Raw genomic sequence first — 14,727 nt, 5'->3', positions numbered from 1 at the left:
TTCCTTGTGGAAGTTACTTCTTGTCAGCGCATTTGATCTCTGTGAAATTGTCCATGACGTCACTGGCAAGGTCACCATGGAAACAGTGTCATTTTGGAAGCATTGTCAGTGACATATATGTATGTACTCTGGTTCTGTGCTGTGACATCGCTCGGGACGTCACGGAGCACCGAACCAGAGTCTATAAGTAGAAGTGGCTTCCAGCAGGATCGCAGAAAGGGGTGGGGGGGTTCTGTGAGATTAATAAAAGGGGTGGGGGGGATATATATAAATATATATATTCATTCATATATATATATATATATACAGGACTGTCTCAGAAAATTAGAATATTGTGATAAAGTTCTTTATTTTCTGTAATGCAATTAAAAAAACAAAAATGTCATGCATTCTGGATTCATTACAAATCAACTGAAATATTGCAAGCCTTTTATTCTTTTAATATTGCTGATTATGGTTTACAGCTTAAGAAAACTCAAATATCCTATCTCTAAATATTAGAATATCATGAAAAAGTATACTAGTAGGGTATTAAACAAATCACTTGAATCGTCTAATTAACTCGAAACACCTGGAAACACATTTTCAAATGTTTGATTTTGTTTTGCTGTTATAAATCTTTTTTTAACTTGGTCTGAGGAAATATTCAAATTTTATGAGATAGGATTTTAGAGTTTTCTTAAGCTGTAAGCCATAATCAGCAATATTAAAAGAATAAAAGGCTTGCAATATTTCAGTTGATTTGTAATGAATCCAGAATGCATGACATTTTTGTTTTTTTAATTGCATTACAGAAAATAAAGAACTTTATCACAATATTCTAATTTTCTGAGACAGTCCTGTATGTACAGGATGTCCTCTTGAGAGTACAACACTGACATTGTCAGTGCCTTTGATCTCTGTGACATTGTCAGTGACGTGTTTGCTCGGTGTGCGTGTGTGTGTGTGTGATAGGGGTGGGGGGTCCACCTGTTCCCTTGAGAGTGGGTGGGAGGCTTCCACTGTGTCACAGAAACTCGAGTAAACATTTCCTTTAGGCTGCTTCCAAAAAAACAACAAGGTTACACAGTTACACAAGTGTCCGTGTCAAGGTAGCCAAGTATTATAAAACCAAGACTGTGAGAATACAAGCAGCATCATCTGGGGCTTCTTATGGCAAAGTGGACTCTATAATTAGCATCTTCATGGAGGTTTGTGAAAGGGACCTGCTACTATCGTACCATTAGAACCTAAAATAAAAGCACAAACTCAAGTGGAGCCTCTGGATCTGGATTTGAGCTCAAACCTGCACAAGATGGAACCCAATTCCAGAACCTGCGGTTCAGTGAATTCAATGTAGCCTTTGGGTCCAAGAGAGAGACCTGAGTCGTCAAAGAAAAAAAGTGTAAATAAGTGAATCAATGTCCGTGGTATTCTTTTAGCTGCTTCAGTTTCAGGGACCTGGCTTCAGGACTGAAACTTGAGCTTGAGTTACACTTGTTAACGTCCCAACAATGAAGTCAAAATTAGTCTTGACGTGGACTTTTTTTTGTCTGACAACGAATCAAAAATTAATGACAAAGAGCAGTTTTGTTTTTTGTATGACCGCCGTTTTAACCGGGTGTTACACACGTGACTATATTCCTTCCTCAGTGTTGAAATGTCTTTGTGATGGTGGTGACGGGTGTTCGTACTCCCTCCTCCCACAGTACCCCAACCACAGCCTGAGTCCAGACCATAGGAGCATTTTGTGGAACAGCAAGCAAGGCTTCACCATCCGAGCTCCCACGTTCTATTACATCGGCTTTTTCTACTGCCAGACCATCACTGAAGGCGTCACACACAAGTCACGTATTTACTTTGTACACCGACCAGGTCAGCAGTGCATCAATTATTTTGACATACAAAGCAAATCACATGTAAATATGTATGTGTGTCTCAGTGAAATTCTCTCCATCATGTCTTGTCTCAGTGAGTAACATCATGGAGGTGTATCTGAACAGCAGTGGACCTGTGCAGGCCCTGAAGGGAGAGAGATTGGTCTTGAACTGCACCGCCACCGGGGAGTTGAACACCAGGGTCAACATCACCTGGGACTACCCTGGAAAGGTCAGACCTGCATTAAAGTCTGTGGAGACAAACGTTCAAACGGTTCTGCAAACCACAGAATACGGTGAACGCCGATGTTTTCGCAACCACAAATGCGCCTGCACAAACATACGATGCCGCATGGTAAACGTTGTGAAATGATTGGTTAGGTTAAGGCATAACAACTAGTTAGACGGGTGAGATAAAACATCATGGTGTGTGTTGAAATAATAACTTAACAATGCAACGTAACAACCGAAACAACGCTAACTGACATAAATAAATCAAAAATGCCTTTTTAATAGACTTTCTTATTCATGGTTCTCACTGATAATTTGACAGTAGAGACAGAACTTGAAAAATGAAATGTGAAAGTCAGATTGTTCGTCAAGAGGCCACACGTGTGTTAAAGTAGCAGCGCTTGGGTTCGCCACTTACTAAAGTGTTAACACAGGTGAGGCTTCGGTGTTCATTCTGTGGCACTTCCTCCCTCTGCACCTTTAGAATAACAACACCGGCTCCACTTTGAAAAGGCTCCTGAAACACAGAACGCACATGTTGTTCTACAATATTCTGACCATCCCGAAGCTCCAGCGCTCAGACCGAGGCCTCTTCACATGCCGCGTGAACAGCGGGGAAAACACCAAACAACAGAAAGTCACTGTTACCGTCTATGGTGAGTGTCTTCCTCTGAGACTCTCTGACATTTAGATGAACAAATTACTCAAAACTAGTTTCATTCTGATGGTGATGAACTCTTTTTTTGCATGTGTGGGATTAATGTCACAGCAATTATCTAACTTTTGCATTCGCTTGCTTAAATTTGTGCATGTGTGTCTTCAAAACTAGACCGTCCGTTTATTCGCCTGAAGCCCAGACATGGATCTGTGATGGAGGTACAGGCAGGACAGAAATCTTACAGAATCTCTCCCAAACTACGAGCGTTCCCCGCCCCTGAAGTCATCTGGTAAGAGATCACCTTGATCGCTGAAGTCACACCTAACCATCTTGGTTTTTGTTTTACCTCACTTTTTTGTGGGTAAATTAATTAAAAATTAACCTTTTTTTATCAATTTTTTCATCTATTTGAATCTCTGGGGCACATACTCAAAACCATTTCCTACGAAAGGCCTTGGAAATTATGTTTTTTATTCCTTTTTGCTCGTCATATTTAGTACGTAATTGTAGACCTCGAAATGATTTTCCACCTTAAAACTTTCACAATCATTCAGTCCCTGAAACTTTGCTCAGAGGTCTTTTTTTCTGCCAGGTTGAAAGATGGCATGGTGGCAGCAGAGCAATGCTCCAGATACCACATGGATGGGAGTTCCCTGGTGATCCGGGATGTGGCAGAGGAGGATGCTGGGAAATACGCTGTCCTTGTGCGAATCCAGGAACACGGACTCTACCAGAACCTCACGCTCACACTTGTGGTTAATGGTGAGAAACTGAATCTCTCCCCTCCCCAACCACCGTTAGCTCTGTCTTGGACTCACCTCAGTGTTTAACCTTTGGGTTTGTGTGCGCTTCTTGTCTGACAGTGAGTCCTCAGATAGGGGAGAAAGCGGTGTCGTTGCAAGACTCGGGCTCAGTGCCGCGGGGGAGCAGACAAGCCCATCACTGCACGACCCACGGAGTCCCTCCCCCCCACATCCAGTGGCTCTGGCATCCCTGCCCGTCCAAAGGCCTGTAAGTAGCCCAGAAGACACAGTGTGCCTCCATCATGAGCAGGTAGCCATTTGAAATGAGAAATTAGACAGCAAAACATACATATTATGTTTAAATAGTCATACGATCTAATGACCCACTGTTGCTGTTTTTAGTTGACATCATTTTAAACTTTGTATATTTTGTACATATTTTGGCGGCAAAGGCTAAAACTAACATCAGTGCTTTAATCTCACTTACACGTTACAGCACAACGTGTGTGTGTATGTGTGTGTGTGTGTGTGTGTGTGCGCGCGTGTGTGTGTGTGTGTGTGATTTTGGAAAACGAGACATGTTTTGTCTATTTCAGCATGTGTTCAGACAGCATTTCCTTCTTGTAACCAGAACAGATGCCTATGGGGGTCTTTCATGTGAGGAGAATTTGTGAAAATGTGTGTGTGTGTGTGTGTGTGTGCGCACCCACATATCTATGTGTGTCTGTCTCATCGTGTTTATATGTTTGCTTGCTTGTGCAACTCTTTTCCCATATGTTTGTTTCCTCTTTCCTATGTTTGTTTTAAGTGTATACAAATGTGTAGCCTGTGTGTGGCAGAATGTGTGTGTGTGTGTGTGTGTGTGTGTGTTTGTGCCTGGTACATTCACAGACACAGCACACTGCGTATCTCAGACTTGAAAGGACAGTGAAAAAGAACACACTTCAATGGAAACCAGTTCCGTGTTCTCAGTCACGATTTGTTGGTTTCCAAATCAAACGCTATGATTTAATGAATTTCCTGTTCAGGACGCAGGGTAAGAGGCCTGTTTATTATTGTGATTGCACACTGTATCCTGTGATGCCATTTCTTATATCTGACACACACACTATATATAAAGTTCTCATGAGAAATGGGACAACCCAGTGATGCAGAGGGACAGTCATTCAGTCAACACACACAAGTACTCAAGCCGGCTCTTGGCTGAAATATTGGTTGAGCTGTTCTTGGAGGTCAGTTACTTATTGTGTTGCTTATGACCACGTCAGAAAGGTTAAGTATCACCTGAGAGCACCACAGCAGCCGCCCATACTTTATTCCCATTGACATCATCAGTGTACTTGACCCTTAACACCGGCACTCTCACATGGCGCCATGTGTTCACCCGTCCATCTCCGCCCAATGCCAAATGTAATCTATACAATGTACATGCACATCTTTTAGCAGAGCGGGAATGCTAAAGTATCTGATCATCTTTATCAGAGGGATATAAACTCTTTATCCTGCAAAGATGTACCGAGAAAATCTCTTGCATGTTGGGGAACTGTATTGTAATCTTGCTTCTGTTGTACCTCATGATGGTGTTGTAGTGTAGATGCACAGTGTGTGTGAGAGCAGAATGCATCTTGTTTTGTTCCGATGAGGTCACATGGAATCTGCATGTGAAAATAATTGATTCTTTTGGTAAATCAATGATTGATATTAACGTTTAAATTGTGGTGGTTTGTAGGTTCAAATTTCAATTTGAATGTCTATAAATTAAACAAACAATTTGGCTAAAACACACAAAATATGCATGGATGCAAACATCCAACAGAAAAGCAATATTAGCACTAAAGCTACAGGTTATTAACATAAAGGATGTAAATTATAATTGTGACGTTTCGGCAGATTAAATTTGGCCTCTTCACTGGGTGATTCATGGTCCTTTTAAAAACTCTGTTCTGGTTCTGCTGCAGTGTCTGCATTGAGTGTGTTTCTTTAGATAGTTTTCGGCTGGATCCTCACTAGCCCCTTGTTCTTTGCAGCCCGGCTGCACCACAAGCCTGACGCCGCGCTGGAGGAAGCCCAGGGACACTGGACCAGACAGGGCCAGGTTGATGGGGGGCCTCGCGCCTGGGTCCTGGGCTCACTCCTGGGTCTGGCCCTGGGAACAGCAGCGCTCTTATCTGGCCCGGGCAGGAGGCGCACTGGGCTTCCTGTGCGAAAATCAGAGCGCTTTTCCTCTCGTTGTTTGGCTTCCTCTCCGACGCGAGACGCTTCCCAGCAGCGTGATTGTCCCTTCGTCTTCAAACGTGGCACAGTCCGCTTCCTCAAGAGCTTGATCTATTCTTGAGAGACCCCCCACACCCCTTCCCCCAACTCTGCTGCCCCCCACACATACCTCTCCAACCCCTTCCCTCACCAGCTCTGCCCTCCAACCCCAACCAAGCCAAGCATCAAGAACAACTCCCCCATCGCCTCCCTCCTTGGAGCCCATCCCCTCCACCACCACCACCACCACCTCAACACACTCATCAGCGCCTGTCCACAGCAGCCAGAACCCTCAGTGGCATTACCAGAGACCCCATGTGATGATCCTGTGCCTGCTAAACTGGTGTGGAAAATAAGGAAAGTGACTCGGAACACTGCTGAGCAGTGAGGACCAGGAGGCAGAGGAAACAAGGAGGGAAGAAAACCACATCAATAAGGATATAAGGACACCTGCTTTACTGATTATTTATTTATTTCTGTAATTAGCCCAAAGTAGCCCCTTGCACCCAGCCATCCTGTAGTTTTATGCTTTTTACATTTCACAGACATTTTGAGCCAGAAGAAGTGCAATTCCATTCATCCACCAGCCACATTTCTGGAGCTGCTTTGCTTGTTTTCTGTGTCCTAGAGTGGTACTATAATGGGTGCATGAGCCGTGCCCGTCCCAAGCCCCGATCTGATTCTGACATCCACAAAAGCTGTGAGTTTCTGTTCCGATTTTAAGCCACTGGTAGAAGGTCAAATGTGCTCACCTTGGACGGGCAAAACAGGAGAGAGGACAAGCTTTGTGTTGTTCACTATGGGATGCCTACAGTTCTCTTTTAAAAGACTGACGGTCAGCAGACGCCTACCATGTAGGAAGTGTCCACAGACCAGAGACTATGCCCTCTGTCATATCATGTCATCCTGTGTCGTCCAGCGTCAAAATGTCTTGTTTGTCCAATGATGTCAGTATAACAGCCCTCTTGTCTCTGTATTGAACGTTCATTAAAATCAAAATGTATGAGTGCCATCGGTGTTTTAGTAAAGTCTGTGTGTGTGTAAAGCAAGTGTGAAAGTGTGCGTACTTGTGCAGGAACGTCAATGTGTGTGTGTGTGTGTGTGTGTGTGTGTGTGTGTGTGTGTGTCTACGGGTGTCTCCCAATGTGATTCATTCCTTGTATACAGATGTTCTATGAGTAATATATGAATCTAATATTTAATAATTTTATACAACTAACTTACATATGACGAATGACAATATTTGCCAACTTTGTATGAATCTGTATTGAAGTGTTATATCAGTTGTTTGTGTTTTTGCATTAAACTTTGCTTATATTTGTGTATTGGTTTATGATGCCCTGTGGTTATTTTGGGTTTGAGACGGGACAGGGATCGCGGTACAAATCTATTTCAAGCAGTGAAACAAGACAGAAAGAAAAGGCAGGAGATGACCCCCACTGATACACAACTCCATCATATTTCCAGGCGGCTGCTGCTCACCCTGTTCTCAGTTACACACTGTGTGAATGTGGCTGTGGCTTTCTGTTTCTAACCACGTCTTTGTCAACACATCATCTAACTAACCATATTTGTTTGTACGTGTGTGTGAGTGCCACTTTGAGTGTGGAAGCTTTTCCTGGGAAGCGTGGGAGTGTTTGGTGTAATCTCTGCCTGTGTGATGGGTGTGTGTGTGTGTGTGTGTGTGTGCATATGTGTGTGTGTGTGTGTGTGTGTGTGGGTCTGTGTGTGTTGGTGTCATGCACAGGGTGGGTCATTTGTGCAGTTGCACATGCCAAGAGGAAGAGCAATCAGGGAGCAGAGAGGAACCAACCTCAGGGAGGAGCTCAGGACAGACAGACGGATACAGACAGAGACGGGAGTAGAGAGCGGCAGCAACACATAAACAGGCAGTGGCTCAATGGACAGAGTGGAAATGACCGTTTACACGATGGTTCATGTCCAAATAATGAAGCTCCTTTCTTTTCATTATTAGATTTGTCTACAGTGTACTGCCAGATAAATAGATAGATAAGTATCCCCCCTTTATAATGCACGGATGATGCCCTATACCATCAACTACCAAGTATTTTATTTTGCATATACTTCAAATCATGCCAAATAATTTGGGTGAATATAGTCACTTCCTTGCTGGTTATTGGGGATACAGATTCTGACATACTGTACAAAACGTTTAGCCCTTTTGTAATGCACAACGATGCATATTCAGTATTTTATTTAGTATGAACTTCAGAGTCATAATTTTGGTGAACATTGACACGTTTCCTCTGTCCTGGCAAAAATTGGAGGAAATACAAATTCCTTCAAACGACACAAAATGTATCTCCTCAATAAAAAAAGATAATTTCTGAATGATTTTAAACTGTTAAAAATATATAAAAAATAGAACTGTCTGTAATGCCTGTTCATCAGAATTAATCTAATAATGCTTTATTTCATTGACAGATTTTTTTTTTATACAATAATCGCACCAGTGCTTTTTGCACTAAACATATTTACCAAATGTAGTGATCAATAAAATAACTTTCATTTCTAATTAATTAATTGGTTCTTGTTTTAGATGGCTGCTACATTTTTATATAGCGGTGCAGCATAAATGTTATGATTTATGTGACATGGAGACACATTTTCTCTCCACTCAACACATTGTGTGTTTCTGGCCCCTTCATGTATGATTTCAGAGGTTTTCATCCTAAAGATGTGTATAAATAAACCATAAAGCAGACTGCTCTAGCTCCAGTTCCCACAGCTCAACTAGTGTGTAATCTATGGATTTAGACTTGTGAGACTCATAGAGAGAGAGACAGGAACTCTTGTCATAGAAATGTGGGATGATTTGTTAAGAATGGAAGGAAGTTGATCCACAGGATTACAATACCACCTCTGCATCCTCCTAGGTGAACAATCCAGCAATATATAGCAATCCAAAGATCCTATTGTGAGCTTACAGTGCAGTGAGAGGACGTCATGCTATTGATAAAAAAAGGTTTGGTGATGATGATTATGTGAATGAAGATAGCATCAAGCAGTGATGATCAAGGCATTCCCTGATGTTCTTGTCCTCCTCCTGCAGAGCACAGCTGAGAAAAACACACACAAACACACACACACCTGGAGGCAGCATAAAATGACTTGTGTCAACACAGCTGAGTCTCTGTCCCTATATCCTCCTCCTCATCCTCATCATTAGGTGTGTGTGTCCAACGTCCTCCTCGCCATGGAGCCGTGTGACAGAGAGGATCCCCGCCACGTCCACAAGAAACCACATCCTGAGTATTACGCACAGACAGGAAGTGCTTCAGGGGAAGAAAAAGGTAGGTGAAGCATTGCAATACACACTGTGACAGGATATTTTTTTTATGCTGTCGAAATTTAGATTAAAAACACAAAAAGCATCATGATATAAATAAGCCAGAAGGTACAATAACTACAATGTGTACTGGAAGAATATCCTCATCGCAATAATGAACAGATTCATTGATGGAAAAGGACCAACAAATCAAATCTAAATAGAAGTTGGATCACCTTTATTAATACTTTTATGTCAAGCTGCCCACTGGGTTGGAAGTGTGCAGGAGGCTCAGAGGCCCCTATTGTCTGCTGAGTGGGGCCACGGAAAGTATGATTCCTGCCATCCGTGGCAGAGGTTAGGAGCCGGAACCGTAAATGTGTGTGTGTGTGTGTGTGTGTGTGTGTGTGTGCCGGTTTGATAATGCGGATGTTTGTGCTCTCCACAGACAGTGGGGGTCCTGACTGTGGCAGAGGCCTTTGTGTCTGGAGTGTATCGCTGCGTTGCCTCCAACTCTGGCGGCACAGACCAGCTAGACTTCCACTTCTACGTCACAGGTGAGGAATCATCTCCTCAGATATACTCATGGGAGTTGTTTAAAAAAAAATAGATTATATCAGATATTACAGTAAACTGTTTTATATTCGCTATCTTTCCTCTCGTCCCTTTCTCTTCTCAGAATCGTACTTATGATTCGCGTAATGATTAGTTTCTGTTCTTTCTCGCACCTGCTGGCCTCCCTTTAATCACTAGTCAATTTAAAAATGAAACCAGGCCTCAATCCGCTGATTCACTTGATGCTTTGTCACTATAGTATTTGAAAATCCTTTTTGTACTGATATTCAAATTGAAATAATGATGAAATAATCTTAATTCTTTTGTTCTGTTGGGTCAGAATTACCGTTTTGAGAGTTCTACTTGATGAAAGAAATTTCATTTAATTATCTTTCTCAACCTGAAACATTTTCTGTAAAGAACATATACAAGAACATATTTCCCTCAACACAAAGGTTGGAGCTACACCAACAATTTATTTAAATATATATATATAGTTTTTACACAGTTAAGTGACCAGATGTGTTAACGTTCCCCTCACTAGAGCAAATTATGTTACCTCAACCAAAATGTAGTGCCTTAAAAATCACGGTAATTTCCTGTAGGATCAATCATTGGAATATCTGCCCCCTTTACATCCATCAGAACTGAAGCAAATCCTCATCAAATACCATTTAAGAATATGTTGAATAAACGTAGCTCTTGGCTCTTGGGGATAATGTAGGGCTAATTTAGGCTATAGACTAATTATAAGACTAATTACTTAAAGGTTAATGAAATGAATGTGCATTAATTTCCACATAAATGAAAAATGTTTTACACTTAGTGATGCTGATGTTGTATACAGTATATGATGAATACGATGTACTGGGTTTCCGATGCCAAGAAGTGCACAGATGACAAACACAAACTTTGAAAGTATTTATTTGACTGAACACACTGACTTCCTCTCCCATGTTGTGCTGCCAAAATAAAATGCCCTGTGCTGTGAGGAGTAAAAGGGAATATGAGCCCATGTGCAGGAGATGAATTTATTCTGTAGTCATAAGTACCGACCGTGAGCGGAAGAAGCTTAAACCAAAATGCTGAGTGAAAAGGAGGAGCAAGGGAGGTGAAACCGGAAGATGGGCATCGATAGAACACTGAGTTTTCAGGTGGCAGGAGACTGTATATTGAGTTGTTGAGTTAAGTTATGTGTGAGACGGGTGGTGCAATGTCAGAAATGTGCAAAAGAGACACAGCAGCATTGTCACTGCACTGCTGTGGAGAGCGCTCGATGCTCCAGAGCGACACATCTGTGTTCACGCTCACCTCGAGGGATTGGGACTGAGCCGCTTCAGTAACATCCAGATAACTAAATCAAAGCTGCTAAATTAGTTTCATTCAGAAAAAAACTTTTCTCATCTAAAAATCTGAAACTTGCTCAAGGGTATTTAGACACGATTACATTCTCAAGTGGCATCTGGTTACACATTTGAGAATTCTTCATGGAAAATGTGAAAAATTGTACCAGATAATTCAAATAGATATTTCACGTCGTTTAAAAAAGGGTTGTTATGTGTCAGAAGAAGAAACACACACACATGAATGTGGGTTGAAATCCTTGGCAGAAGGAAGTCGCGTACCTGCATCGGTACATCCTGCAGCTATGTGTGACGTGTGGTCCGATTGGTTACGAGGCCGACAGGTAAACCTTTTCGAGTGTCTATTTGTGTGCGTGAGTGTGTGTCTGTGAACGAACTGTGTGTGAGCGAGAGCGAAACAGGAACCTGGGGCTCTTATCGTTCCACTTCCCCGTACAGCACACTTCCTTGGACTGGCAGGTCCGCTTTATTTCGGGAGGCCTTGGGGTGTTCGGGAAAGATAAACACTATCTGCCATCAGGAAACTCTCGAGCCGTTTCCACGGGAAGTTTCGAATGGCTAAAGTAAATAAACGGCCTTTTCACTGTATTGCTGCTGGTACCCACAATAGCCATTTAACGTTGTCGTCAAAGGTTATAAAATGGAGGATTGGTTGGATCAGCTCTCCTGGTCTCGTGCACCAGACAGGACCCTCACACGCTGGTCGAGACACGGAGAGGGCTTTCCATCCGGAGATCAGTGAAGGTTTACATTTGGTTCCCGCTCCCTCTCCTCTTCTCCACATCTTTTCACCTCCTTTTCCCCCAGACGTCACAGGAGGCTTCAGTGTGAGCCAGAGGGAGGAGCCCAGAGAGGGCGGAGACCTCCACCTCACCTGTGTAGCCAATAAGTACCTGTACACCGCGCTGTCATGGCAACGAGTAAACGATACAGAGGACGCCCAAACCAGCAGCCCGGCCATGAGCAGTCAGCAGCTCACATCCGGAGAGTTTTCCAATCGGTTGGTCCTGTTGCTAAGCAACCTGACAGCCAGAGACTCCGGCGCCTACAGATGCTCCACCCGCCACCTGATCACCGGACAGGAGGCACAGCTGGACACACAGGTGGTGGTCACAAGTGAGTAGATGCAGCTTTACGTTCTCCTCGTCATCGTCCTCCTCATCATCTATAAGCCTATATTTTACGCAAAATAAGTTAACATGTGACTTTTCGAAACAATAATAGATCAAGTAATCCTCTGATTGATATCACAATTTTTGTCTGAACACAACGTTTGCTTTTTTCTGTTATTTTTTTAGATCAGTATAGAGTGAATACAAAAACATTCATTTTATTATTTGTTGAGTTAATTTTTTTAGATATACACACATTTAATTTTCCAGTCTTTTTCTCAAGTTGCAAAATTCAGATAGAAGGGAAGTTCAGTGTGACCGAATAAAAATATTTTGTGATTCTAAGAAATTAAAATGTTCCTCTTCAATTTTGCCATCTGAATTTCACAAATCCAATTTCAGCTATTCGTTTTAAGTATTAGAATTTTTACACCATTGTGAGTAAGTAGTTTAATATTCTTCAAAGGAGAATATCTTATTCTACAAATGCAGTGCTATTTAATTTTCAACCTCAAATATTCTAATTCACCAGATTTGGTATTATTAAGACTTCTAAGTTTCAATTTGAGCCTTTCCAATTAAAAACTGTCCTCATGGACTAAAATACTCAGGGATCCCAAAGCTGAACAGCAGAATAATATGTCTTGTCTCGGGGCCCCAAGTAAATTGGTTGGGCCTTGATTTTCTTGCGGATAAGGGATTTTCTTAATTTCTAATTTAGTTCGTAATAACTCAACTGCACATAAATAAAAACAAACAACACTCACAGTCTCTCACAGAGAGGCTGTTGGGAATGAAGTCCCCTTGGCTTCCTGGGGCCCCACCCTGCCTTTTTGCTCTTGAGCTCCTGCTCAGCACCTCTTTCACGTGGGAATGAGCTCTTGTCAGGAGGAAGAGCACACAATGGTACTTCCCACAATGCCACATTTACAGGCCCCCACACAGGGCCGGAGGAACAATCAGCCAATCAGACACTGTCAGGCCCAAGCCCCCGCGGACAATCATCAATTGTTGTCCAGGAGGAAGATCGGGGAAACAACAATCATTCGCCTTAAGTGACTTTTCTTCATGTATTTTACTGCTGTTCTCTATACAATCAGGGTTCAACACGTCAACTTCCTCCCATCCCCACAAGGGAATTACTATGGCGACAGCGTGACCAGAAAGAGAGAAGTTGGGGAGCGAAAATGAGACAAATAGATGGAGAATGGAGTAAAACATGGCATTCAAGAGAGTCAGGGAGCGAGGTGGACATTTGGTTGTGTGTGAATAGGTTGTGTAATTATAGTGCATGAGAAGGAAACAAAAAAACTGCAATCAACTCATTGTCCACTCTGGGTCCACATAATTAAATACTACATTGTTGCTTTTTAGAAATGGGTTTGTATTGTGGAGTATTTCAGGCTGAGTAAGGGACCAAAGAAAACTCAAACGGCAGCTGACTCACAGTTTGAAGCCAAGGCCACTATTCTGGAGAAATGTGTCACTACCAGTGCACGACTTTATTATTGTCCAGAAGTGGCACTGGTCCAGAAAACGGTGGGAAAAAATAGCTCTGCTTTCACTTCATCATGAATCTCTTTAAGTCTAAAAATAACTGCAACTGCAATACCTGAATGCAGGTTTAAAAGTATCAAAAGTAAAGTATACACCAATAATATTTATATTATTTATAGATTCATGTATATATACTGTTGGGTAGTTAGATAAAATCCAGCTGTCCAAATGATATTACTTTACTCAAAAATCTAGGTTATTGGAATTATAAAGTGTCATAAAATGTAAATACTCAAGTAACATACAACTACCTCAGACTAGGGTTTAAGTACAATACTTTGTAGTTACATTGAGTAATCTGCCAAAAGTGTCTCAAACATACAAAGCACACATGTTCACGGTGTGTGTGTTTTTCCTTTCAGTTCTGGAGCCTCCGGTGCTGCTCAGCAATCTGACAGATTGTACTCTCAACGCCAGCAGCTCAGTGAGACTGAGCTGTGCCTCTGAGGGCATCCCCCCCCCAACCGTCACATGGTACAAGGATGAACGAGCCCTGTCTCAGGGATCAGGTAAAACACAGAGCGTGCGCATGCAAACTGCTGCTGCAGCTGCATTCAAGAGTCTAAGAGTGTGTGCCACCATCTTTAGGTATTGTGATATCACCAGAAGACGGGAGCCTCCACATTGATCGGATCACAGCGGAGGATCAGGGCCTGTACACATGCCAGGCCACCAATGTGAGGGGGTCCGCCGAGAGCTCTGCGTATATATGGGTCAACGGTAAGTATCTGTCAACCGGTCTCCCTTTGATTGGCTGGGTTTACGGACGTTCATGTCTGAATGTCCATTGTTCCCAGTCCTGTAAATAGATGTACAGTCTGGATGTAGAGACACACAGTGCAGTTTATCACATTGTTTCCATGGATGTAGTATTTATACACGGAGGCATGGTTGTTTCAATGCTATTAATGGGAGATTATATGTCTGTTTATCAATTCTTGAGTAAACATTGATCACCTTAACATAATACAAATGTGGGACACACTTCTTTTGTTCAGTTCTCCTCACACACACACACACACACACACACACACAAACACTTCAGTCATACGTCCGGTGTAGACAGGCCCCATGTGGCTCTGCTCAGTTTGAGCATCGTTCCCAAACTG

At 42.4% G+C, this 14,727-nt stretch overlaps 1 protein-coding gene across 1 annotated transcript in view; it reads left to right on the top strand.

Annotated features, from left to right (window-relative positions):
- The window catches only part of flt1 (fms related receptor tyrosine kinase 1), a 33,267-nt gene that overhangs the window by 11,610 nt on the left and 6,930 nt on the right, over positions 1-14,727 (top strand). The window contains exons 5-15 of the mRNA XM_056433468.1: positions 1,689-1,854; positions 1,952-2,088; positions 2,572-2,743; positions 2,917-3,034; positions 3,338-3,507; positions 3,609-3,756; positions 8,932-9,055; positions 9,479-9,587; positions 11,757-12,065; positions 13,981-14,127; positions 14,207-14,338. Coding sequence (XP_056289443.1) covers positions 1,689-1,854; positions 1,952-2,088; positions 2,572-2,743; positions 2,917-3,034; positions 3,338-3,507; positions 3,609-3,756; positions 8,932-9,055; positions 9,479-9,587; positions 11,757-12,065; positions 13,981-14,127; positions 14,207-14,338 — 1,732 coding nt within the window. The remainder of the gene's footprint in view (positions 1-1,688; positions 1,855-1,951; positions 2,089-2,571; positions 2,744-2,916; positions 3,035-3,337; positions 3,508-3,608; positions 3,757-8,931; positions 9,056-9,478; positions 9,588-11,756; positions 12,066-13,980; positions 14,128-14,206; positions 14,339-14,727) is intronic.

The sequence above is a fragment of the Pseudoliparis swirei genome, chromosome 16, assembly GCF_029220125.1.
Source record: "Pseudoliparis swirei isolate HS2019 ecotype Mariana Trench chromosome 16, NWPU_hadal_v1, whole genome shotgun sequence".
In the NCBI taxonomy this organism is placed as follows: Eukaryota; Metazoa; Chordata; class Actinopteri; order Perciformes; family Liparidae; genus Pseudoliparis; species Pseudoliparis swirei.
Note: the sequence above shows the minus strand (reverse complement) of the source record. Positions and strands in the feature narration are given on the sequence as shown.